This window comes from Lemur catta, chromosome 7 (genome assembly GCF_020740605.2).
Source record: "Lemur catta isolate mLemCat1 chromosome 7, mLemCat1.pri, whole genome shotgun sequence".
NCBI lineage: Eukaryota > Metazoa > Chordata > Mammalia > Primates > Lemuridae > Lemur > Lemur catta.
In genome coordinates this window covers 93,127,377-93,153,920 of record NC_059134.1, presented here as the reverse complement: position 1 = coordinate 93,153,920, position 26,544 = coordinate 93,127,377, and the positions used below count along the sequence as shown (strand labels likewise).

Below are 26,544 nucleotides of genomic sequence, written 5' to 3'. Positions count from 1 at the left end.
ATTATTAATGGAATAGGTCTGTCGCTCTCTCTTTCTCTCTCTCCCTTTTTCTCCCTCCCTGAAAAAGGAAATCATTTATGTGGCCACTGTCAAGAAGGATAGAGATAGACTTAGTGCTAGTTCTTAACCAATTTATTTTTTTAAGTGAGTTACCGAGCAATACATAAGGAGAAATACTTTAGTGAGTAAATTACCTTCATATCATGTAGCTTGTAGACACCAGTGTGATCTAATTGTAATATAGATCACCCTATAATTGTGTTACCCTGTAAGTTTTAGTATATTGAGTACTATATCCTATATTTCTTATAAGATGCCACATTATCAAAGATTAGGAAAATAATAAATTTGGGGTTTTAATATTGTGAAGATTACCAGAAGATTTTTAATCACTTTATTTAAATAAGCTTCCATCATTTGTTTGCTGGTTTCCAGCTTTGTTTTTGTCTATACATGTATAATTGAGCTGAATGTGTGTGCCAATAAGTGACAGAGCTGGAGCTGTGTTCAGCTTCTGCTTAAGTCTGCAGTATTAAAGTATTCCTTTTGTTGCATGTGCTGGTCTTGCAGACCCTGTAGTGTAGAGCCTTATCAAATGCAGCCAGTTGGTGCTGCTGGTATGAAAGCACAGGGGAGCTCTCATGTGGAAGGTTAATGGAGTGTAATTATAAAGAAAAATGAACTGCTCAACCACTCTATCTCACTCTGCCTCCACCAAGAGTGACAAGTGCTCTGATCTTTTATAAACCCTGGAGCAGAGGTTTAACCATCTAAAATTATGACAGTATAGCTGTCACACAAACAAACACCCTGTGAAGTATAGGTATGCACCCCTGTGTAGGAATGATTCCTTCCTGTTACAGGGAGTCTCAGGAAAGGAGCGCCTTCAACCACCAAGAAGTGCTGCTTGTTAAACATTGTACTTTTGTGTCACTTCTTCTTTTCCACTCAGTTTTTTCCATATTCTTTTCCTAAAGGTGCTTTCTCCCCTCTGATTAGTGGCAAAGCTGACAGCCTGCACATGAGTGGGTCTATTCCTGTGTATCCATCAGACAACAAATATCCCTACTTTTCTCTAAGCAGGTCTGTCATACTTGCCTTCACAGCCATCCTTCAATCAACTAGATTCTTGGAAGGCAGCTATGCTCACCACTATACCACCAACACCAACTAGATTCTTATTAAGGGGATGGAAATAATTTTATTCTCAGCATCTAAGCAGAGTAGATTGTAGGAAGTTAAGTACAGTCTGACAATTAGGTCTTTCTCCCAGGGTCTATATAGAGTACAGAGATTACACACATTTCTGTGGGCTCAAGATGGAGTTTTTATGTCCTGTGGTTGAAAATATTATAGGAAATATTTAGTAAGGAAAATGCAGCAGAGGAGGACAAAGACAGAAAGACCAGAGAGATTCAAATGGTGTGATGATTAGACAAATCTGTGTTAACTAGCATGTCACATTGGCAGTGAATGTTGCAAAGTCGTCCTGCTCCTGGAACATCTGAAGGGTAAGCTAGGCAGAGCCGGGTTGATTGAGTGCTTTTGCCAGCTCAGCACAGAGTTGAAATAAGGTGTTGCAGAATGATGCAACAACAACAAAACCCCTGACATCTTGTTCTTACAAAACCTAAAACATAACCACTCTGGGTGAGGCCGTAGTACCTACTGAGGATAAGTAAATTCAACATCACATACATTAGGCCTGTGGAGACTAAGCAGAAGTGATGGCTGTGTCACTTGCACAGCAGTCTTATTGACTGAGCCTTGGTCTTGCATGATAGGTGGAGGAGGGGCAGCCAGGATTCCTCGTAGCAGCTCTGAAAGCAGGGAGGCTGGTTTTATAGCCTCTCTCTGTGGTTTTATAATGTTATTTCCCAGCCCTTTTGCATATGGGTTTTGATTATCTGTGCTCTATTTTGAAAGAAAAAATAGCTATATAGTTTTTATGACAGTAAGATAAATCTGGTAGTGAATAAAATTTTTAAATCCAGCTTTATATTAGTGGCATGTAAGTAAAGTTTTTTGTGATTTATTCCTTTAAAAATCCACTAGAGCCCAACATTTTACCAGTCTAAATGTTGCCAGTGTCCACTCCATTTATAAAATTGAAGTCATTGTTCCAGAATTGAAGTTTTTGGCTTGAGGTTCAAAGGTTAGCAACAGAATCTTAAAATTGTTCATCGTACTTCATAGATGAGAAAGCATATCATTCATGTTGGGTTGGCTCCAGCATGTACCCCTGCTCAGCTGTCCTGCCAGAGAGACTATCTTGGATGACAGAAGCTCTCTGGTATTTTGGAGCAAGTTATCCAGCTCTGCCTAGTCCCTTTAAGAACATCCCCATCCCTTCTAAGTACTCAGAACAGTTTGTAGGAAATTTGCCTCAGAATGGGCACGATCTAGGTAATATGCTCCAGAGCCACGTCTCAAGCTGTCCATCCCATTTTCCACCTTTACTGCATCCTCTGGCTCCTCTCCTGCTTGGCCCCTTTAGTTTGTTGTACAGGTTACTTACTTCGTTGAATCTCAACAGCCTCACTTTGTTTACTGGCAGTTTACTGTATCTAGAGACTTATGACCAGTAAAGGACATCTCTCCCCCTTGGCCTAGCTCTCCACTGGTGTACTCTACATGTAGTCAGTCTGCTTGGATACCCCCCAACCTCCTGTTGGCCCCAGGAAAATTGGCTCAGAAAAATGAGCTCCAGCTTTTTGTTCAGTGAACAGAGCTTCCTTCAAACCAGTTTTCTGGGCAATAGGGATTCTGTATTCTAGTCCCCATTTTACTGTCATATAACCGTGTAACTTTTGATTGGTCACCCAATCACCATGTGCCTCAGTTTCCCCATCTGAATCAATGATGGTTAACTTAATCCACCCCAAACAGTCATGAGAATCTTATAAGAGGGTGTGAACATTTACAAGTATAAAGTGCTATGTAAACATATATTAATAATTATGCTAAAAAATCACATAATTAGGGAAATATTTGTGGGAAATGATACCATCATTTTTGATTTGGGGTTTACTCAATAAGATTCTTGAAAAATTATTAAATAGTTCATATGTTTATAATGTGAATTCCTTTTTTCTTAATCATGTAAATTAAATGGTTTTGAAAAATAAGAGTGTTTGGAAACGAAAACTAGTTAAGTACAGAAGATGTTAGTTTAAATCTTGTGGTTGGATTCTAAGTCTGGTTATTACATTTTGTTGACCATAATTCCCTAGACAGCTTTACCAAGGTAGTTTTCGGATTTCTGACCTATACTGTACAATTCTTTAAACAACTGCTTTCTTCAGCCCAAGAGATAACTGCAGTTCAATGGTAGAGAAACTGATTCCAGTTTATCTTTATGTCAGTTTTACGTGATGGATTAAATTATCTGTAAGGTACTTTAAGCTATTTTGATAAAGTAGGCAAAATTATGGAATATATTATTACTAAATGTTTTATTCTCCCCTTTATATTTTCTACATAGTTGCCTGTCTCCCTGTATCTTCAGATACTTTATCTTGCCATATTCTCTTAGTACCCATTGGTAACTTGCTTTTTTTCTGTGCATCTTCCCACTAAAGTCACATCACTTAATGATATGGTACAATTTTGATTAGCCAGGAGGCCATTTTAATTTTCTGGTTATCTGAAATCTTTTTTGATTAATCTTATTTTGTTGAAAGATTTTCTAAGTAACATCTGATTCCATTTTCCTCTCCTAGTAGCCATAGTTCAGGGAGTGTAATTACTGTCTGTGGGTTGAAAATTGGTAGCCCATGGGCTTTATTTAACAACAAAGATATTTTGTTTGACTAGCAATATTAAAAGCAGTTCACTTATTAGTGCCTTTAGACAAGGCATTCCCTCACCAATTGACCTTAGTCCCCATCACTCCCTATTATCTTACACCTTGCCTGCTTCATTCATTTACATTACCTACCCATCAATAGGTAATCATCAGATTACATGTCTGTGTAAAATGTAATTCAGTTTACATGTTCATGTGAGATTTTAACCCCTGAATGAAACTATTCTTTAATGATTTAGCTTCTTTGGAGTGTGTCAGGATCATCATTGTGAGCATTAATTTTCTTTGTACAGTACTATAGAGTTGGAAGGTATTCATCAGGAGATTGTATTCTTGCCATTCAGAGATTCATAGAATTTTAACAGAAAATGTTAGAGACTGAATGCAGAAGCCGGGGCCAAGATTGGATAAATAACTTACCAAAGGTCACAAACCTTGTTTAGTGACAGATATGAGACTAGAACCCAGATTTCTTGACCCATTGTATTATTTCTACTGCACAGTACTGCCTCTCTACTTACTTTTTCTGAAAGCAGAGTGAGGGAGGAAAATGTGTGTGTACACACACACACACATATTTAAGGTTTAACTAGGTATTTTTGTGACTTACTACAGCTATATAATATAGTGGGGGGGTGTATGTATTTGTATGTATGTATATATACACACACAATCCAAGGGTTTCAGATCCTTACTAGCAAATCAAATAACGGTGTCAAGGATTTGAGGTGGGGTATGGAATTAGTTATTGGGAGCTAAAACGCTTTAATTCTGATTCTACCACTGATTTGAAATCTAGGTTAAGTCACCTGCTCAGAGCTTCAGTATTCTACCTGGCAAGTATTATCTATCTGATATTATTGCTTTGTTTTTATTGTAACCATTATAGAATTCACCAGCTACCACATTAGACTGAAAAAGATCAAGGGACTACTGTAGTATATTCAGACAGTGCTATATTATTCGAAGCTAGAAAAAAAAAAAGCTATCAAACCATGAAAAGATATGGAAGAACCTTAAATACATATTACTTAGTGAAAGAAATCAATCTGAAAAGGCTGTGTACTGTATGATTTCACTGTATGACATGCTGGAAAAGGCAAAACTCGGGAGGTGTTGGAGGGATGAATAGGCAGAGCACAGAGGAATTTGGGGGCAATAAAACTACTCTCTATGATACTGTAATGGTGGATACATGTCATTATACATGTGTCCAAATCTGTAGAATGTACAGCACCAACAGTGAAGCCTGATGTAAATTATGGACTTTGGTGATAATGGTATGTCAGTGTAGGTTCATCGATTGTAACAAATGTTCTACTGTGGGATGGCATGTTGATAGTGGGGAGGGGTGTATATGTAGGGGAAAGGGGTATGTGAGAATTCTGTACTTTCTGCTCAGTGTTGCTCTGAACCTAAACTGCTCTAAAAAATAAAATCTATTTTTTTTTTAAATCAAGGGACTGACCTTATATTCAGTACAGTATCCTCTCTCTTTTGACCCTGCACGTTAGTACTTTTGTTGTATGTGGAAACTGGAGAACAGTGTAGTAGAAGCACGAGCTATACCTTCAGCACTAAGAAGTATGCTAGAAGGAGATAAAAATACGTCATTTTTACTGTGGCCATTCCACCCTTTCTAAAACTTGGTGTGTATGTATGGGAGTGGGTATGTGATTTGTGGATTAGATTTTATTATTTTTATAGTCTGTGAAAAATGTTTTTCTTTATACTTAAGATTAATTAAGATACTTAAATTTTTAACCAAAAGCATTTTATTCATTAAGTGATTATTCATGCTTTTCTTCTATATTGCTGAACCTTTCCCTTTAATACGATTTCTAGTACTAACGATTTAAAACAAAAAAACATACTTGCTCTGAAATTCTGAAACATGAGTTCAGGTTTTTCCTGTGATGCAGAAAACTCAGATTAAATACAGAGTGGTGCACATCATCCTTTGTCACGTGTCCTGGAAGATCCAATCCCTTGAATGTAACCATCTGTCATTTTGGCAGCCTACGTGGGTGATGGAATTTCTCCCTCCCTGTTGTTTGATATGGGGTCTTGTCAAAAAGTAAATTTGTAACACAGTTCATTTTTCTCTTTAAGTGCTTGTAACAAATACTTAGTGATAAATTAAACTACTGAAATTGTGAATACTTTGAAATTAAGAGATACTCATTCTGTAGCTTTAGAATCATTTTAAATCTATGTGTTTATGTTATTACTGTAGATGATAAAAATTATGTTTTTAAGCAAGAATGTCATGTTTAGGATGTACTTTTGTTAAAATACTTCCCAAGTGAAAATGTCAGTATTTAATTATTGATAAGAGTTACTTTTGTTTAAATGTAAGGAAAGTACTACATTTCATCGTAGAATATTTTCTACATGATATATACTGCCTGACACAGTATGTCCTTCTTATACTTTTTTTTCTTTTCCTTTTTCTTTTTCTTTTCTTTTTCTTTTTCTTTTTCTTTTTCTTTTTCTTTTTCTTTTTCTTTTTCTTTTTCTTTTTCTTTTTCTTTTTCTTTTTCTTTTTCTTTTTCTTTTTCTCTCCTCTCCTCCCCTCCCCTCCCCTCCCCTCCCCTCCCCTCTCCTCTCCTCTCCTCTCCTCCCCTCCCCTCCCCTCCCCTCCCCTCTCCTCTCCTCTCCTCTCCTCTCCTCTCCTCTCCTCCCCTCTCCTCCCCTCCCCTCTCCTCCTCTCTTCCTTTCTTTTTTTTTCCTGAGGCAGAGTCCCACTCTGTCATTCTGGCTAGAGTGCCATGGCATCAGCCTAGCTCACTGCAACCTCAAACTCCTGGGCTCAAGCAATCCTCTTTGCCTCAGCCTCCCAGATAGCTGGGACTACAGGCATGTGCCACTAAGTTTTTATTTTTTGTAGAGACAGGTTTTCACTGTGTTGCCCAGGCTGGTTCTAGGTTGCAGTGAGATATGATCATGCCACTACACTCCATCCTGGGCAATAGAGCAAGACCCTGTCTCAAAAAAAAAAAAAAAATTATTATTATATTTACCTCTTCCAACATCTGATTCTGCTTAGTGTTTTGTAAAAAGGGTTCTTCCTACATTATCTCACATGGTACCCAGGGCTTGGAGTAGGTAAAACAATCTGTTTTATCTGAGCAGTGTTCCATAAACTGGTAGAGGTTTTTTAGTTTTGTCCCACCCTTCTCCTCCCCCCATTTTAGGATCATCACTGTACTTAAATTGCATTTTCATATTCACCTTGTCAAAGACAGCTACTGTGCAGCCATCTACAATCATAATTCTTTTGTGAGGAAGACCATAGCAGCTTCAGGGCAGAGGAATGAGAGAATTTCTATAGTGTATAAGACAACTCTGATGTTAACAAGGCAATACTGCCTTTTAAGTTGTGAGATAAAACCATGGAATGATGAATGACAAGCTAGTGGTGTGTGCAATAGTGTTGTGTAAACAGATAGTTACAGAGGGATAGGCATTCTGCTGTACTGGAGCTTACTTTACAAATTAATAGCCTCTGTGTAATATCTCATTGTGGTACAAACAATGATTCAGATACTTTTTTATGTTAGCAAACAGCTAAATTGTACAGATTATAAATGGTTCTTATGTTTTTTTTCTGCTGTCCTCATTACTGTGTCTAGGGTCTTTGCTGGGTCAGGTTACATTTAAATTGGACATCTGTTTTACGCATTTAGAGTTATGGCCTTGAACCACTGTAGAGGTATAAGAAATCTGTACTGTACCTAGATTCTACACAGGGATATATTCCCTAATGTGTTTGATTTCTGAGATATAAAGGCAATGGGTAGCATGTGCTTTCTTAACACTGTACCTTTTGGGGGCAATTCTCATTTAAAAAAAAACCTAACGTAATAACAGTTTGAATTAACCTTACAACATTGGATTAAATGTTAAAAATCAAGTGATTGAAATATAATTGACATTAGAAATAAAAGTCATATTTAATTAGCTGTTACTCTGAGTTAAAAATTCATACTGGACAAATTCATTGGTTTCATAAACATTCCCCATCATTAATTCATTTGATCTTCAACATTTCAACATTTTCTGAAGTACGGAGGACAGTATAGTTAGCGTTTCAAAGAAACGTAGGAAACTTAAATGTAAGCCGACTGCTTTCTGACTTTGGCCTTCTTGGCCTTTTATCATAGAGAAATATATTACAAACACCATTCCTAGTATGTAGTGTTCTTTTTTTAGTCTATGTGTTTCCACCGTTTTGCCTCAGCATCTTCATATGTTACGTGTTGGAATCTGTAATTCTCCAGGGTCACATCTCTGTTGAGTACCACAGCCACACTCTTTCTTGTTTGATGCGAATTAAAGGCACTCCCAGGTTCTTAGAAGGGTCCCTAGATTTAGGCAAAGTTTGACGATAGCAATGTTAGCAGTCTTTTATAGTCATACATATCAAGTTGGGGGGAAGGTGGGGTTGCGTTACCTATTGGAGCCTGAATAAATTAAACTTAAAAATGTGAACTGCATTTCAATCAGGCTAGCAAATAAAGGGTATAATCCCCTATAAAGATGGACTATAAATCCCATTGATATGAATAAAAGGTCTAATCTCCTGTGGAGATGGGATGTAAATCTATTGATACAAATAGATGTGTGTGTGTGTGTGTGTGTGTGTATGTGTGTGTGTGTGTGTGTGTCTCAAAGGAAGAATAAACCCCAAAGAATATATTTTTAATTAAAAAAGTAAGCCAAAGTCTATCTAATCAATACCATGATATATGCATTCTCTACCATCTGTTAAATATCCATGCAGAGAATTTTGAACTTTATTGAAAAAAATCTCTGATAATTACAACTGCTGCTGTTCCTTAATTTGTTAGTATTGTACTGTACAAATTCTGTGACACCTTGTAGAACTATAATTACCTATATTCCCAAATCTCAAAACCGGGAAATAAACCCTCTTTGGTAGACAGCATGTCCAGTTTACCATATAAGATGAGGTTATAGATACTGCCTCTGTCAAATAGGTGGTATTTTAAAAGGATATATACTTTTTAAAAATGTTAAAAGAGGATAGAAGCTGTTTGTTATCTTGTGTCTCCCCTGGAACATTTCCTTCCAGTAACTTTAGTGCACATTCTCCCATTGAATTTTACTTACTGTGTTAAGGAGGGGGTTATATCTTGAGTTTGTAGCTTCTTTTCCTGTGTTTTTGCTCATAAAATTGCATTCTGTGTTTTTGTTCATAAAATGGTGAAATTGTCACTTGATTTTCTGTTTGCTTTAAACAATTCATACCTTTTACTCTGGATTGCAATTTTGTCATAATGTTATGCTAGTAACACATACCCTGTTCCTTTCCCCCACACCCAACACAGAGTCTTGCTCTGTTGTCTGGGCTAGAGTACAGTAGCATCCTCATAGTTCGCTGCAATCTAAAATTCCTGGGCTCAAGTGATCCTCTTGCCAGGCCCTCCCGAAGTGCTAGGATTGCACAAGTAAGCTACTGTGAGCTACTGTGCCTGGCCTGCCCTGTTAGAGGACAATTGTGTGGCACCTTCTAAAGACCACATCTCCTTCCTGCATTCCTAGTGTTGATGAATATTGGTGTTAATTACAATTGCAAGTGGTTGACTTTCAGTTGGCCAATAGAAAGGGCTTTTTCCTCTTTGAGTAAATTCTGATTTCATCAACAAATATAAATTTCTTCAGGTTAGTTTTTCTGCACATAAAAATTTTAGTATTAGCCGGGCACAGTGGCTCATACCTGTAATCCTAGCACTCTGGGAGACCGATGCGGGTTGGTCACTTGAGGTCAGGAGTTTGATACCAGCCTGAGCAAGAGCGAGACCCCGTCTCTACTAAAAATAGAAAGAAATTAGCAGGCCAACTGAAAATATATAGAAAAAATTAGCCGGGCGTGGTGGCACACGCCTGTAGTCTTAGCTACTTGGAAGGCTGAGGCAGGAGGATCTCTTGAGCCCAGGAGTTTGAGGTTGCTGTGAGCTAGGCTGACGCCACTACACTCTAGCCCAGGAAACAGAGTGAGACTCTGTCTCAAAAAAAAAAAAAATTTTTAGTATCTCTGGTTTCATTTTAAGCAATGGGTGATTCTTAAGACCTAGAAAGATTTTTACTGCATTTTAAGTATGAAGATGAGTAAGATTTGTTCTTGACTTTCTAGATTTGTGAAAAGTTACAAGTCTCTATCAACCACTGATAGGAATGGTGAAGGTTATATTTTTAGATTGTTAATTCATGGAAGGAAAAAAAAAGGATAAATTTTCAAGGCAATAATATGTAAGAAGATGTCTTGAGTGGGTGTGGTACTCTCATAACTGGTACAAAACAGGTAATGTAAAGCACAAGTTGAATTGGCCATAAGCAAAGACTTGAAGCACTGACATCCAGTTGTGGAAGGCAGGGCCTGGACCTGGAGTTGCTTTTGAGAAAAGCTTTCTAAAATTTGTGTGAGAATGTGTTGATGGAAATAAAGTGGTGCCTTGATTGGAAGAGTGCGGGCTGTCTTTCCATCTCTCCATCTCCTTTCTATGTTGACTAACGCCATGGAACTTGGAATAGTTGATTTAGATGGTAGAAAAATGAACCTGATTTCCTGTTGCATCGGACCTATAAAACTTTGTATTTTTCTTCAGAATGTGTCTTGCTGTCATGTGAACATGTTGATAGTATCATTGAATGTCACAGTATTGATCACTGTGACTACCTGTCTTGGAAACTGAGACTTGAAGTGTCAGAGGTACTCTGAACTCTTCTGCCTGAACAAGCCCTGATGAAACTCAGTGATGCGAATGTCAAGGGGGAATCTGAGGCTCCGGGTTACATGCTGGGTTTATGGAGCAGTTCTTGACAGATGGATTGAAGGGGGTAGTGCTAGCCGTTCTGGAGGCCTGGCACACATTGGCCTATTGTTTATAGAAAATACACTAAGGAAAGGTGATGATAAGTTATTAACTTTTTTTCCTTCCCTTCTTTGTTCTTTCCAGCTTTTTTTCCATTTCCTTCATTTTTTTCCTTTCTTGTAACCCTCATTAACTCATTAGTGAATGATGAATGGCCAGTTTGTGAAATTTAGCATTTTCTTAAGGCTTCAGTGAATTCCAAGATAACTCACTTTATATGTGAGTACCATTGAAAATAGCAAATTGTTTATACCAGTATAATCTTCATTAATGACCAGTAAAAGTCATTATTTCTTTTCTAAAATGCATAATAGTAAATATATAGGCTAATCTCCTATAGAGATAAGATCTCCTTTGTATAGGGGGCATTGAGAACTTTGCGTGATACCACACAGCTAGGATTTACAAAACATTTTTGCCGTATTCTCTTGCTGCCACCCAGAAGTGATACTGACCTAGATTGGGGTCCTGCTGAAGTCATGTGAGTGTTGTTGTTTGCCAGAGCTGCAAGACTGAACTAGAACAAGACTGGATTGTGAGATTTAGAAAAGCCAACTAATATGCACAGCAACTCTCCTTTATTAGCCAGTCCTTAAAAGTGTATGCAGAGCCTCTGCCTAAGGAGCTCCTCTATTTCAGACCTCACTCAGCTTTCAATCATTTGTTTTGAACTGCAGTCTTATATATTTAAGTGTTAGAAGACATCAGTGCTTCCCCTAAACCTTGATTTTTAAAAAAATTTCACAGACATCCACAGACATGCACAGTGGCTCACATGGTATTATTCTAATCTGGTTAATACAGCATGGAGCGAGGGGTGATGCGTTTCTGAGTGGCACTCTGAAATACCAGAGCCATCTTTTAAAGAAAACTTTACCCAGCTTATATGATCTGACCTGTTTCCAATATGCACAGCTCTTTCTCTTTCTTTTTCCTTTTTTCCCCCCTCCTCTCAAGGAATGATGTAAGTTTGCAGATATTTTGATCCTGTTTCTCCCCCACCCCCAGGCTTCCATAGGCTTTGTTTCAGGCTCTGGGGGAGGAACAGTAGTGAAGGCGGTTGACTCACTCCCACTCTCCTGATTCTGGTTCTGGTTGGGCATCACCTTGCTCTAGCCATGTGGCTGAAGAGTACTCTAGCCTGCATCTCTTCTTGTTCTTTCCCCTACTGTTCAGGTTCTGGGCTTTTTGTCTCTTGTTTCTAGTTTACTTTAGTTAGGTAGTAAGTAGGAGAGCACACTGTATTTCCTAAGGATGGCTGTGGAAGAGAAAAACACCCTTTCCTTCTGAGCCTGTTTATAGTAATTAGTTTCCTGTGCTATCTTTATTCAAAGTTTATTTTTTGGCAGGTGTCACATTTGTGTTATATTATTTCCTCCTGGTTTTTCTCCTTCCTAATTTAAGCTGTTTTTGTAAGGGTTCTTGGAGTCCCTTTCTCTGGCTGCTGATGCTGCACTTTAGTTAGTTTGTTACTGTGTTTGATGTCTGATGGAGAAGAGGACTGAAAAAAACTCTAAGTAATTATTTAATTTTTTAAATGTCTAAATGTCACCAAGCAATAAAATCTACACAAGATACTCAAAATTATCTGCAGTACCACTGCTATTACCAGCCCTTCTCCTAAACTACAGTGGTTTAATTATTCTGCCTTTTATACTTGAGAAATAGAATTTTGAAGACTTGAAAGTTAATTTTATAAGCATTTGATATTTTATTAATTTACATTGTGGTTATTCTGCAGATGGTTTCTGCAAAGACTTTAGACTCTGCATCCTTTTTTAAAAAAATATTTTCTCAGGCAGTGCTACCAGAATATGGTATACAACAGAATCTTTTTTTCCCAGAAATTAGCCTTTATATGATATTTTAGTTATCTAAAAGATTTGATAATAAAAATATGAAAAATTTTCTCAAGACTGTATTTTGTATTGACTTTAAAGGTTTTTAAAATTTAGTTTGTAAATTTTTTTTTTTTTTTTTTTTGAGCAGTCTTGCTCTGTTGCCCTGGGTAGAGTGCCGTGGTATCATCATCATAGCTCACTGCAACCTCAAAATCCTGGGCTCAAGTGATCCTCCTGCCTCAGCCTCCTGAGTATCTGGGACTACAGGTGCATGCCACCACACCCAGCTAATTTTTTCTATTTTTTGTAGAGACGGGGTCTTGCTCTTGCTCAGGCTGGTCTTGAACTCCTGGCCTCAAGGGATCCTCCTGCCTTAGCCTCCCAGAGTACTAGGATAATAGGCGTGAGCCACCACACACAGCCTCATTTTGTAAATATCTTAATGTTCAAATATGTTAAATGAGTAGCCTTCAGGTTTAGATTCTTTAGAGAATATGGGAAGTTGGTTAAGAAGCCATAAGTAGGAATTTGAAAATTAACCTGGCCTTTGTGGTTTCATTTAATACTTCCTTTAAAGCTCTTCATTTACTTCTTTTTCTTCATTCATAATCTCTGTTAGAAATTAGCCATCTATTTTTATCAGGAATAGCACATCTCAGTTGATAAACTCACTTGAAAATGTATGAAAGGAATGTTGCTTATATTTTCTTCTAGCCATTAGGACAGAAGAGTCAGAGCCCAAGTATGACCCCAGATAGTTGCTGTATGTGTTCTTTGAGCCATTTGCTGGTCTTTGGTCCCATCACTTTACACATCATGTGACAAGAACAAGGGCGTTTACTCAGCAACATAGTTGTAAGTGCATAGTATTGTTATGAACAAAATAAGTCCCTTTTCTCATGTGGCATACATTCTGTTGAAATGTATTATAATAATGAAGGTATCCCAAAGCATATTTATCTCGGATTTGAACAAGGGCTAGAAAGTTCAAAAAACCTTGACTTTAGTTTTCATTCCATATAGCTAAGTCCCTACTCTGCCTGAACAAATGTGTGCATTTCCACAGATCCTATCTCAGCAAAGAAGTCCTGCTTGTGAGTTATATTTCAGTAGAGTGTCTTTTGTTTATATTGTATATTGCTGGGATTAAGTTTCTTTGTTTAAAAATCATGTTCATGTTTTAAACTGGGATAGATACATGATGTTTGTTTGCTTAATAAAAATTAGCATGGCTGGTGTCTGTGTTATCAGATGCGAAAAATAATAAGCTGGGCGCAGTGGTGCACTCCTGTAGTCACAGCTACTCAAGAGGCTGAGGGGGGAGGGTCACTTGAGCCCAGGAGTTCGAGGCTGCAGGGTGCTACGATCATACCTGTAGGTAGCCACTGCACTCCAGCCATGGCAACATGGTGAGACCCCGTCTTTTAAACAATAATGATGATGATGATGACGACTAAAACTGTGCCAGTCACAGTTCAGAGCTCTTTGTATATATTTGCTCATAAGAATGGTATTGCTAATCACCCTTTAATTTCATAAAGCAGGACAGCAAGACACAGGTAGGTTAAGAAAATTGCCCAGCATCATACAGCATATGAATTGAATATGCAATATGGGTTGCAATAAGATGTGCATATGCAGTAAGAATTGAAGCAGTATGGCTCTGGAGTCATTTTCTTTACTGCTGCACTATACTGCCCTTGCAGCCTAGCACACTAAGCTAATAATAGTCAAGAAATCTGAACTCTGCTATGGTATCTCCTTCACTTTTTTCCATCTGTGTGCCTCAGTTGCCCTTTATACGTAAAATGATTTTTACATCATCAGTTTCATATTAGCAGTAATATCTATTAAGTGCTTTGAACTCCTCCCATGTAGAATCTGTATAAATTTTAGATGTAACAAGTTTTAGATGAAGCTAGTTATAGGAAAGATCAGAGAACTATAATTGCTGTGTATTTCTTTGCAGCTGATGGAACAGTATTCTGATAGATTTTATTTCTTTTTATCTTCATTTGACAGAAAAGAGTAGTTGAACAGCTACGGAAGAACCTGATAGTAAAGCAAGAACAACCAGACAAGTTCCAAATACAGCCATTGCCACAATCTGAAAACAAACTACAAACAGCACAGCAGCAACCACTACAGCAACTACAGCAACAACAGCAGTACCACCACCACCACGCCCAGCAGTCGGCTGCACCCTCTCCCAACTTGACTGCTTCACAGGTAAAAGTGTAGATGGAGCATTGCAGGCTTCGTGTTGTAGGTTGATGGTCATGTAGCATGGATCCTGTTTCAGACTGTGCTAAGCTCGACTAGAACTAAACACAAATTATTTTGGTTTCTTTTTTGTACTATAACTGGGATAAGTATCACTTGAAATCATTGGCAGAAGGAAATAACATTACTAAGGAGCAAAAGTTAAATCGTTTCCCACCTGTCCAAAGAAGGGGGCAAAGGTAGTCAGTGACAAAGAAAAAATCACTTCTCTGCATTACAACAGAATTAAAATCTTATTTTGAATTTCTGGAGGTATTTATTTATACTTGTTCTAAAAGTCTATGACTTGACCTCTTCTGGAATTCTAATCAATTAGCCATAGACCTATTTGAGGATCAGTGCTCTTGGGACCAAGTAGGAAGAAGCATTCAGAAGTATGCTATATTTCCATTATTCATAGGAACAAAATACTCATTTTAAGTCCATATTCATGAGAAAATGAATCTGTTCTAATACACTGAAATGCAAGCTACAGGTCAAAAGTAGAACTAAGAAGTGGGAGCTTAATAAACATTCTAACTTAGTGTAGCTGTGCAAATGTTTTTACTGAAAAGGGCATTTAAACAAGCACAAAATGTAAGGATGGTGAGGCAATCAAGATACACAGAAAGGGCATATTTGGAAGTGACATTCAGTTAAGAAAACTATTCAAGCTTGTTCTCTACACACTCAGGTAATATGGATATAACTTTTAAAAAGGGACTATTGAGCAGTGGTTCTTGATCCTTGAGGGTCACAGATCCTTTTAAGACTGTTGAAAGCTATGGATCCCTGCCAAGAAAAATACATATTCACACTTAATGTACTCATTTTTGTACATTTCAAGGACTTTGGGACCTTCTGAAACCTAAGCATGAATACCTTTCACCCACCAACACCAAGTCTTTACTATATCTCTATATGTAAAGAGAAATATAGTTCACTTGGCCATTCACTGGATATGGACATTGGGCAGGTTCACATGCAACATTTTGCAAAGTGAAGAATGAATTATTTATAAAAATACTAAAGACAGTTGATATTTAATCGAGGTTACTATATACCAGCACTCTCCTAGGTGCTTTACATGTATAATAGACATACCCCTCCCCTTAATCCTACCAGGAAGGTATTGTTGTTATTATCTCTGGTCTTTAGAAGAGAAAAAATAAGGTTATGTAATTTGCTTAGGATTGTATGGATAGTATGTGATGGAGCCCAGATTTAAACTCAAATGTTCTGACTGAAAAATCTGTCCATTCCACTACTCTTCTATACTACCATTTTGTACAAAAAAAAGAAATGCCAAAACTGTATAAAACCAAAGGAGGCAAAATAAAAATTTCTATTGTAAATCACATAGTTAGAGCAGCCTATATAATTTTACCTAATCACTACCCCAAGGCTATTTGGAAATTAGGCATTTAAAACTTTAAAAATCCCTTACCAGAACTTGTATTGCTTCTGACAGATTGCTTATAGGATTCCTTTTGTCACATTTTCAACAGAGTTGGGTTAGGTTGTTCTCTTTCCAAAGTGGAGTTTGATCAGAAAGTATTTACATAGGAGTGTGGAAGAGTTCATTGTTTCCTGTTAACATAGGGGTTTTCTTTCTTAAACCATGGAAAACTTTCTGTTCAAGTAACATTCCATGTTATACAAATCAAAGGAAATATTTATAAAATACTTACAATAGCTGTTCCTTTCCCTGGGAATCTGAATTCTGTGCTGCTTTGTTATGGTGGATGGTGAGGGGCCCAGGGCTATCCTCAAAACAGTGTTGTATAGCAGCTCTCCCTCTGGTAGCCCACCTTATGTATTTAATTGATTTAGCCAAACTTTGCTTCATATTATTTTATTTCATGCAAATGTTAAAAGCCAGAAGATCCTCTAGATTTTTGGCTTTGCAGTAAAGAGCTGTGACAGTACCAGAGGACAGAGTAATTCTGACTAGAGGAACCAGAAAGGAGGTAGCATTTGAGCAGTGCCTTGACAGATGAATGGAATTTTAGGAATAGAGCAGAGGAGAAAAAAGCATCACAGTTGTAGAGAACAGTATGAACAAAAGTCTGGAGTCAAAAAAGTAAATGCACACCCTGGGAATAGCAAGTAGGCTGGTGTGGTTGGAGTGTGGATTCCATGAGTCAGTGGAGAGGGAGATAAGACCAAAAGGCAGGAAGGGCTAGCTTGTGGTGGAGACCCTCCAATACATGCCAGAACTTCTGGAGCTTTTGGCAGTCATAGTCCTTAAAGGTTCACGCGGGCAGGGACAAATGGGAGGTTATACATGGCATGTATTAAATACGTAACTTCAGAAAGGAATAAGTATTAAGTAGCAATCAGAGTGGGCTGGGTGGAGCTGCCAAGAGGAAGAAGTTTCTTTTCTAAGATGGGTGATTAGGTTATACCAAGGCATAGAGGAAGCAATGAGAAAGTCTTTTTGTGGAGACAAGAGAGGCTAGTTCCCTTTACGTATTAGTTAACTTCAACTCATGCTTATATATATATTTTGAAAATTTTCCAATCTACAGGAAAAAGTGAAAGAATAGAACAATTGAATACAGGTATACTCTTAAACCTGTATTCACAGCCCTCTCATTTGTGATGATATTAGGTTATTAAGTATGAAATGTCCAATTTCCTTAAGTACTACATTTGACAGTTGATATCTCTGACATTTCACTTTGACACTTCCTGTTTTATTTTTACTGTGAAGGTACATCCTCAGTCTTTCAGATGCATAGTTTGGCTTGTGACTATCTTTCAAAAATATTTTTAGAGCAATTTTTGTGAAACCATGGATAAGTAAAAAAATTTGTGTTATTCTGGAATATGAGTTCTGTCGTGGAACCAGTGCTATGCAGACAGCTCGAAATATCAATGAAGTGTTTGGGAAGGATATGTCTAATGAAGACAGTAAGTCAATGGTTTGAGAAGTTCCATTCAGGTGATTTTAATCTTGAAAATGAGCCACGTGGGCAACCTGAAACCAAGGTGGGTACTGATGAGCTGAAAGCTGTAGTGGAAGCGAATCCATCTCAACCTAGGCATGAATCAGCAGCAAGGTTTGATGTTACTATTCCAACAATATGGGACCATTTGAAACAAATTGGCAAGGTATAGAAGCTGGGTAGATGGGTACCACATGAATGAAACGAGCCTCAGAAGAGAAATCATCTCGAAGCTTGCCTTACTTTGCTGTCACAACATAAAGGCAAACCATTTCTACACTGTATTGTTACATGTAATGAAAAATGGATTCTTTTTGACATTGGCATTTGGCACAATGGTCAGGTAAAGATGAAGTGCCGAAACACAATCCAAAACCTAATATTCATCAAAAAAAGCTAATGGTATCTGTTTGGTGGTCCAGTGCTGGTATTTTTTTTTTTTTTTTTTTTTGGGACACTCTGTTGCCCGGGCCAGAGTGCCGTGGTGTCAGCCTAGCGCACAGCAACCTCAAACACCTGGGCTCAAGCAGTCCTTCTGCTTCAGCCTCCCAAGTAGCTGGGACTACAGGCATGTGTCCCCATGCCTGGCTAATTTTTTCTATATATATTTTTAGTTGCACACATAATGTCTTTCTATTTTTAGTAGAGATGGGGTCTTGCTCTTGCTCAGGCTGGTCTTGAACTCCTGAGCTCAAACGATCCACCCGCCTTGGCCTCCCAGAGTGCTAGGATTACAGGTGTGAGCCTCCGCACCCGGGCTAGTGCTGGTATTAAATATTATCCACTACAGCTTCCTGAAATCTGGTCAGTCAATTACAGTGGATGTCTGCTGCAACCAATTGGATGAAATTATGAGGCTGCTTGCGATTAAGCAGGCAAAATTGGTCAATAGAAACAGGCCAATCCTCTTGGAAAGTGCGCTTGACCATGTGTTGCACAAACAACCAGCTGCTCAAACTATAGCAGCTGGACTTGGGAACTTTGTCATCCACCGTATTCATCAGACCTTGCGCCAACTGACTACCACTTCTTCCAGGCTTTGGACCACTTCTTGCAAGAAAAAATATTCTGTTCTCAACAAGCTGTGGAAAACGCCTTTTGTGATTTCATCGCCACTCTCTCCAGGCTTCTTTGCTGCTGGTATAAACAAGCTACCATTAAGATGGCAAAACTGTGTCAATAGTTTAGGCACATACTTTGATTAATTATACTGCTTCTTTGAGATATAATAAACTTTTGATTCAAAATCAGACATTTCATATTTAATGACCTAATATAACGCAAATGTAGAGTACAGTTAATAAAACCAAACAGAAAATAAACCCTTATAGACAAAAAGAGCAAGTTCTATTGTGATTTCTTGAATGTACAGTAGTGACTTTCCATTCAAAATTAAACAAACAAAATAATCTAAAATAGATGTGGAGGTTAACTAGAACCTATAGTAATAATCCCTCTAAATTCTGATTTATGCATTGGAGTCCATCTGATTTAAATCAATACCTCATACTTTGCAGGTAAACAACAATAATAACAAAAAAAAATACAAAGGATTTTGCTATTAGCACCACTTGTCATGCCATGTCTACGTTAACTTCTAGCTCATGCAATTTAGATTTTCTCAAAATTAAAGAACCCCTTTATGAAACTATGGAGCTTGAAAGTGATCATACTCGGACAGCATTAACTAGCCAAGGACTAATCATAGCTTCCATAAAAATAATTTTCTTTCTTGTTGGACACCTTTCTTCTCTGTCTTCTTGTCCTCTTTGCAGAGCAGTTCAGACATTTTCATTAGACTTGGATTTCTAAGGTCTAGATTCCCTTTGTCATCTAAAGTCTAACATTCCAAGAGTTTGGTTTATGTTCCCTAATACTTGGAATAGAAGAAACACCAGATGAGGACTAAAGAGCTAAGCAGTACCTGTGTCTTGATGTCAGTAAACAGTAAACATATTCTTCAAAAAGTTTTTATTAAAGCATATAGTACTAGCTCCTGTGCCTGTACACTATACAAATGGAGCTATACTGATGCTAGAATATGTATAGTGAAATCAGCCACAACTCAATATTTGTAATATAGAGTAAAACTGCTAATGTAAAATGTGAACAAACTTGTTAGGTTTCAGTGTTTTTTTAAGTGTTGAGTTAATGGCAAGTGTATAATTCAGATGAGTTTGAGGTTTTAGTCAGTATTTTCTAGAATAATCAGTTTAGGGTTATTCAAAATATTGATAATGATTTACTTGGAACAAATGTACATTGACCTGTTCTAAAGCAGTAATAACATGCACCACTGGTTTGTTTTTTTTTTTTTTTTTTTTTTTTTTTTGAGACAGAGTCTCACTCTGTTGCCCGGGCTAGAGTGAGTGCCATGGCGTCAGCCTAGCTCACAGCAACCTCAAACTCCTGGGCTTAAGCAATCCTACTGCCTCAGCTTCCCAAGTAGCTAGGATTACAGGCATGTGCCACCATGCCCAGCTAATTTTTTCTATATATATTTTTAGCTGTCCATATAATTTCTTTCTATTTTTAGTAGAGACGGGGTCTCGCTCTTGCTCAGGCTGGTCTCGAACCCTGACCTCGAGTGATCCACCTGCCTCGGCCTCCCAGAGTGCTAGGATTACAGGCGTGAGCCACTGCGCCCAGCCTGTTTTTAAAATTTATATCAGTAAGGGGAGGAAAAGGGGAATAATTTTTTTTAAAAATGTATGTGAGTAAATTCTGCTGACTAGACCTTTTACTCCCACAACCCATGGTAGCACCAGGATTGAGTGCCATCTGGTGTGACTTGCTTACCACTTCAGAAGTTCTTTGTATTAAAACACTTTTAATTGAAAGATAGGGCTAATACACTGTGTTAAAAACACTGATAATAAAGAGCTGGTAATATATAGTCAGTCCTTGCTGCTATACTACTGTAATGTGTCTAATGATAAATAGCATTTGGCTTTTGTTTGGTTTTTATCACTAATAGAAAGCAGATGATTCACTATACCCCAAAATAAATATCAGCATTCCCCTTTTATTCCCATTTCACATTTGAGGAGGCTATGACAAAGAGAACATACCATTCCTGTGTTGTTGCCTTGGAGAGGAAGGAAACAAAGATTTGGGTGATTTTAATTATGGGCATTAATAAGGAATGCTGATTAGGCTATGATGAGGTAGATGAGGCCAAATCATTAAATTTTTTGGTTAAAAGAAAAATAAAAGATGTTAAAGGATTAGATAATAAATGTGTGTATGCATAAGGCAGAAAATGTAAATAAATAATTACCTAGAGCCAAACAACTTAACACACCGGTACTTACATAGACCCTGAAATAGAATTCATAAGGGAAGTTATCTGAGTGTGTTTCCAGGAGAGTCAGGGTACTTTTGCTGGTCTGGCACAGTGCTGTCCAGTGGAACTTCCTGTGATGTTGGAAATATCCTCTATATCCACTGTGCATCCACATGGTACACTATACAGATGCTAGGATATCTGTAGTGAAATCAGCCACAACTCAATATTTGTAAAATAGAATAAAACTGCTAACGTAAAATGTGAACAAACTTGTTAGGTTTCAGTGTTTTGAACTTTTGAACACTTGAAATGTGGCTAGTGCAGCTGAGGAGCTAATGTGTTGATTTTCTTTTGTTTAAATTAATTTAATTTTAAATAGCTGTATGTGGCCAGTAGCTACCAAATCAGCGCAAACAGGGAGTAAGAGGAAAAAGGTAGAGTAGTATCAAAATCAAAACCAACCAGTTAGGCCAGATAAATTTTTGTGTTCCTGAAATGTATGTATCTTAAGTTACTGGCAGCACCAGATAAATGTGTCTACCATGTAATGAAACTATTTATATTTTCTTGTTTTGTAACCAAGTCCTTTAATTATTGTAGTAAAAAGTCTAGAAAAATACAGCTTCAAAGCTATAGTAGCACTTGCGGAGCTTCAGCCAAGTCCTCTCACCTAAGGTCATCCTCTGATCTCTAAGTCTTTTTGAAACTCAGGTGTTTGTTTCTACCTTGTCTTGTTTGACTGCATCTTTGATCACTTCTGCAGCAGTTCTCCAAAGAAGAGATCATTGGTAGTACCTCATATCCCTTTGGTATCAAGAACTGGTATTTACTATACTAGTTGGTTAATAGGTTCTATTATCTGAGCTTGGGGCTTACTGCCTCTGAGGCAATATGCAAATCCTCATGTGAGTTTCCCTTCCTCTGCTCCTAGGTGACACTCAAAAAATGAAAAGACGCCGTCCTTTTACTCTAACCTTTGTGTCACAGAAGGCAGATATCCAGAATTATACGATGGCTTTCTTCATATTGATGAGGTTATAGCAATTAAGGATAGAGGTGATATGTACCTCATTGATTTGTGACTTGCACAAAGTTTAAATTTATTGACAGCAAACAAAGAATTAGAAAAACTAGAATAAGCACACTCATTTTCTGTATCTATAAACTCATTTGTTCATTGTTGAAAACTCTGTGCCCATATTAGTCTGCAGTTATTACTATGAAGTTGCCCATTCATGATTGATGCTAATTTGACGAATTGAGCAAACTAGAGGTTGCCTTTCCCTACAATAAGAAATGTGCTCATATATACACAAAAGAAATGTTGGTATACAGAGAAACTAGATTATGAGAATTACTGCTTTGTTTTCTTCTGGGGTTTAGCAGCGTATCGTTTAGTGAGATTTAGTTTATTGTTTAGATTTAGTGTCCTAATATCTGTTCTCCATGTCTCCTAGAAGACTGTCACTACAGCTTCTATGATTACCACAAAGACACTACCTCTCGTCTTGAAAGCAGCAACTGCGACCATGCCTGCCTCTGTTGTGGGCCAGAGACCTACCATTGCTATGGTGACCGCCATCAACAGTCAGAAGGCTGTGCTCAGCACTGATGTGCAGAACACACCAGTCAACCTCCAGACGTCTAGTAAGGTCACTGGGCCTGGGGCAGAGGCTGTCCAAATTGTGGCAAAAAACACAGTCACTCTGGTAAGCCAGCAGCTGCTTCTCATGTGTGCCCACATGAGAGGGTTCAGGATGTGCATTTGTAGAATATATCCATTTTAGGTTCCTACTAGATTTCTCAGTTTCCATTATTCTTCTAGCATACCAAATTTCCCTTCAGGGCTGACAGGGAATAAGGAAATATGGCATTTCTAGTATCTGCTCAAATAACTTCAAAAGTATCCTGACACCAAGGACCAAATTCCATTGTATTATCTGAAGTCAAAGTATGACTTGATTTTAGAGGAAAGGTGTCCTTCACAGAGGCATACACGCTGTTTCATTTATCTCTCCCTCTACCCTGTCCACAGTTTTTTCCTGTGAAACTTGAGTGCTTAAACTCTCTTGTGCTAGATTATTACTTTGGAGAAAACCGCCTGATAATTCTTTTAGTTCACTATCCTTTTAAATTGATTGCATCCAGAAGTACTGGAGTTAGTTGTGGCACTTTAAAAATCTTCCAGAAACTCACAAATTAACATAGTCAGTGTTCAATTCTATCAGAAAAAAAAAGAGATCCCTTGTACTTGAACAAGAATTGTTCATGAGATTTCTAGGACCAAGCCATTTAGAAAACGGATATTCTGAGAAGCTTGAGGGAAACATATCTAAATTTTGATGTAAAATTTCCTTCTTAAAATGGCAGTGGGTTGGGCATGATGGCTCACGCCTGTAATCCCAGCACTTTGGGAGGCTGAGGCAGGAGGATCCCTTGAGCCCAGCAGTTTGAGGTTGCAGTGAGCTATGATTATGCCATTGCATTCTAACCCAGGCAACAGAGTGAGACCCTGTCCCTAAAAATAAAAATAGGGAAAAGAATGGCAGCTAAAAGCTCTTGGTAGCTTTTGAATGTTGACCAGTGATGAGTGAAACTAGAGAGCAATAAAGTGAAGCTTTGCCACTTACCCAGAAATCCTTAGAGAAGCAACCAAGTCACTCAGCCAGGTGCTGGAAGTTAGAAAATTTTCTATTGAAATAAAGCTATTCACTGTTACAGATAAAGCTTTTATATCAGAAGTCCCACTTGGCCAGGCAGCAAGTTTGATTTTACTTTGGATCCAGTCTTGACTTCTAAAATATGTAAATGCAAGAGTTCCTGAGTGTCAGAGGAAACTGTCTAACATTACTGAGCCTGCTGTGTTCTACATTAGGTATATGAGGAAACAGAAGTGTGGTTGGTTTACCTTATAGGATAAAGTATGCAGGTGAGAGAGTAAAAAAGTTTCCTAATGCACTGTTAATTCACGTGACTAACTCTGTAATGAAATCTTGTAGAAAGTATTGTCTGACCCAAAGAATAGAGATGCTGAAAATACTTTAAGAATACCTAGCTTTGATATTTAACAATAATTGTTCTCTTTGGTTTATTTACTTTTCCCATTTTTTAGCAGGTTCAAGCAACACCTCCTCAGCCCATCAAAGTTCCACAGTTTATCCCCCCTCCTAGACTCACTCCGCGTCCAAACTTTCTTCCACAGGTGAGTAAATCGGTGACAAGCCCAATGATGGGTTAGGTGGAACAGAAATCCTCATGGGCTCTTTCTAAGCATCCTCTTCTGGGGCTTGTCAGTTCAGCTGTATTCAGATCCCACTTAGCTAAAAATTCTGACTTCTGATTTCTGTACCATGAAGAAGCTTATTTTATCATCGTTTATTATTAATAGCAATGACCAAAGGCAGTAGCAGGGGGTTGTGAAGGAAAAGGAGACTATCCAAAATTTAAAACAATCAGGATACCACCGTTATAAACCTCACAGTGTTACCTTATTGAAAGAATTTAGCCAAAACCTTCTTGGCAGTGAGGAAAGAATGCAGTTGCCACTTTTTATTTCTTTCCTATATGCCAAGAAAAGTAGGGAAGAAAACAACAGCCAAACCTGCCATAGAAACCATGCACTTCTACTCTGGAAAGTGATGGTATTGAGCATCATATTATGCAAAGACTTGCTTACAAAGGCTTAGGCTACAGGTCTGTATAGGGGACTTCCTACCTAGGCCCTAGCAGCTCTGCTTGCCCGCATTCTCCTGTGAGTGTTCTTTCAGCATGTAGGCTGACCCTCACCATTCTCATGACAGGATGCCGGATTACCCAAGTCTGACATTGAGGGGTGTCGACTTGCTTGGTAGAAAGACAGAGTTCTTATCTGAGGCCCTAGGTTTCAGGCAAAGAAAGAAGAGGAAGGACTTTGTGCTCAGTGGCATAAATGATTTCCAGATAGCCTTTGCGGAAGAGGATAGGCAATACTGACATGAGATAAGATGATTTTAGTTATTTATCAGATAAATCCTTAATAAATGCCTTGGATAGCAAACACTGTACTAAGCCCTATGGATATGCCAGTTTTCAAGACAGTTCTCTGTCCTCACAGCACTTCAGACCCATACACAGCCAATTACATTGTCTGTTATGGGAAGTACAGAGTAGTGTGTGAACATATGAGAGGGACACCTGCCCATTTTTAAGTGTATTAGAGAAGGTTTCTTCGAGGTTTCCCTGAAGATTAGACGTTCAATCTGATGTAAAATCCTAGTAGAGTTGGCCTGACAGAGTTTTGGAAGAAAAATAAAAATGTCCCAGGCAGAGGGCAGAGCATATGTACAGGTTTAGGGTGGAGAGTGCTTGTTAGTTTAAGGAACCAAAGGAGATTTGCTGTGGGTGAGCACAGAGTGCCACATGGCAGATGCAGACTAGAGTTAGGGGTGAGGCCGGAGAAGCCCATTGGAGCCAGAGCCTGTGGAACCTTGTAGGCTATATAGGAATCGGGGCCTTATCTTGAGGGCAGTGGGTATCCAGGGAGCAGTGGAGATCCATTAGAGCTAGGATCCCCAACCTATGGTGAGTTGTATAATTATTTCATTATATATTACAATGTAATAACAATAGAAATAAAGTACACAATAAATGTAATGTGTTTGAATCATCCAGAAATTCTGCCCCCCCCCCCCCCCAAACCCCCTGGCTTGTGGAAAAACTGTCTTCCATGAAAATGGTCCCTGGTGCCAGAAGGGTTGGGGACCCCTGCATTAGAGCATTTTCAAACAAATACTTGATGTGGTCAGATGTGTTTTAGAAAATTCCCTCTTGCTACTGTGCAGAGAATAGATTAGACATGGTCAAGACTGTGGGCAGGAGGGACAGTTAGGACGTTGCCAATAATAATAATGTTCCGAGAATCTTGCTGCACGCTAGGTACTGTGCTAGGAACTTTACATGGGTTATCTATTTTAAACTTCTTAACAACCCTGTGAAAGTATGTATTACTCTTTTTAGAATAAAGAGTCTTAAGGTTTAGTGCATGTTTTTCAAACTGTTGGTCATGACCCATTTGTAGGCAGTAAAATCAATTTTAGTGGCTTGTAACAAGAGTTTTTAAATAAAAGGAATAGAATAGAATAGGAAATAATAAAGAACATAATGTGTGTTATGTACTCTATTTCGTGAAGTTTTTTTTTTATAGAGATATAAATAGATATCTATATGTGCGTACTGATTACAATGTAAAATGTATTTCCCATTATGGGTCAGTAGCACCCACTAGAGGGTTGTTCTAGGTTGAACTAAACATTCAGACACACAAAACTTTCAAAGGCCACAGTTGGCACCAGTCTGCTTGGAAGATAAAGGACAGCAACCACGGTTTGTTAGCAAGATAGCATCAGACATTTTTCTTCAATGGGAATCCCCACAGCAGCCCATACAGAGATCCCCACATCTGTCCAGTGAAAACTCAGGTGCAAGAAAATGAGATCTTTACCAAAGATGGTAAAGA

General features: G+C 38.1%; 1 protein-coding gene across 16 annotated transcripts in view; it reads left to right on the top strand.

Annotated features, from left to right (window-relative positions):
- Positions 1 to 26,544, top strand: part of PHF21A (PHD finger protein 21A) — a 180,840-nt gene that overhangs the window by 120,195 nt on the left and 34,101 nt on the right. For 11 of the 16 annotated variants that reach the window (XM_045557896.1, XM_045557906.1, XM_045557909.1 and 8 more), the window contains 3 exons: positions 14,571 to 14,777; positions 22,508 to 22,759; positions 24,163 to 24,252. In XM_045557896.1, coding sequence (XP_045413852.1) covers positions 14,571 to 14,777; positions 22,508 to 22,759; positions 24,163 to 24,252 — 549 coding nt within the window. The remainder of the gene's footprint in view (positions 1 to 14,570; positions 14,778 to 22,507; positions 22,760 to 24,162; positions 24,253 to 26,544) is intronic. The other 5 variants (XM_045557907.1, XM_045557904.1, XM_045557903.1 and 2 more) reach the window with 3 other exon arrangements.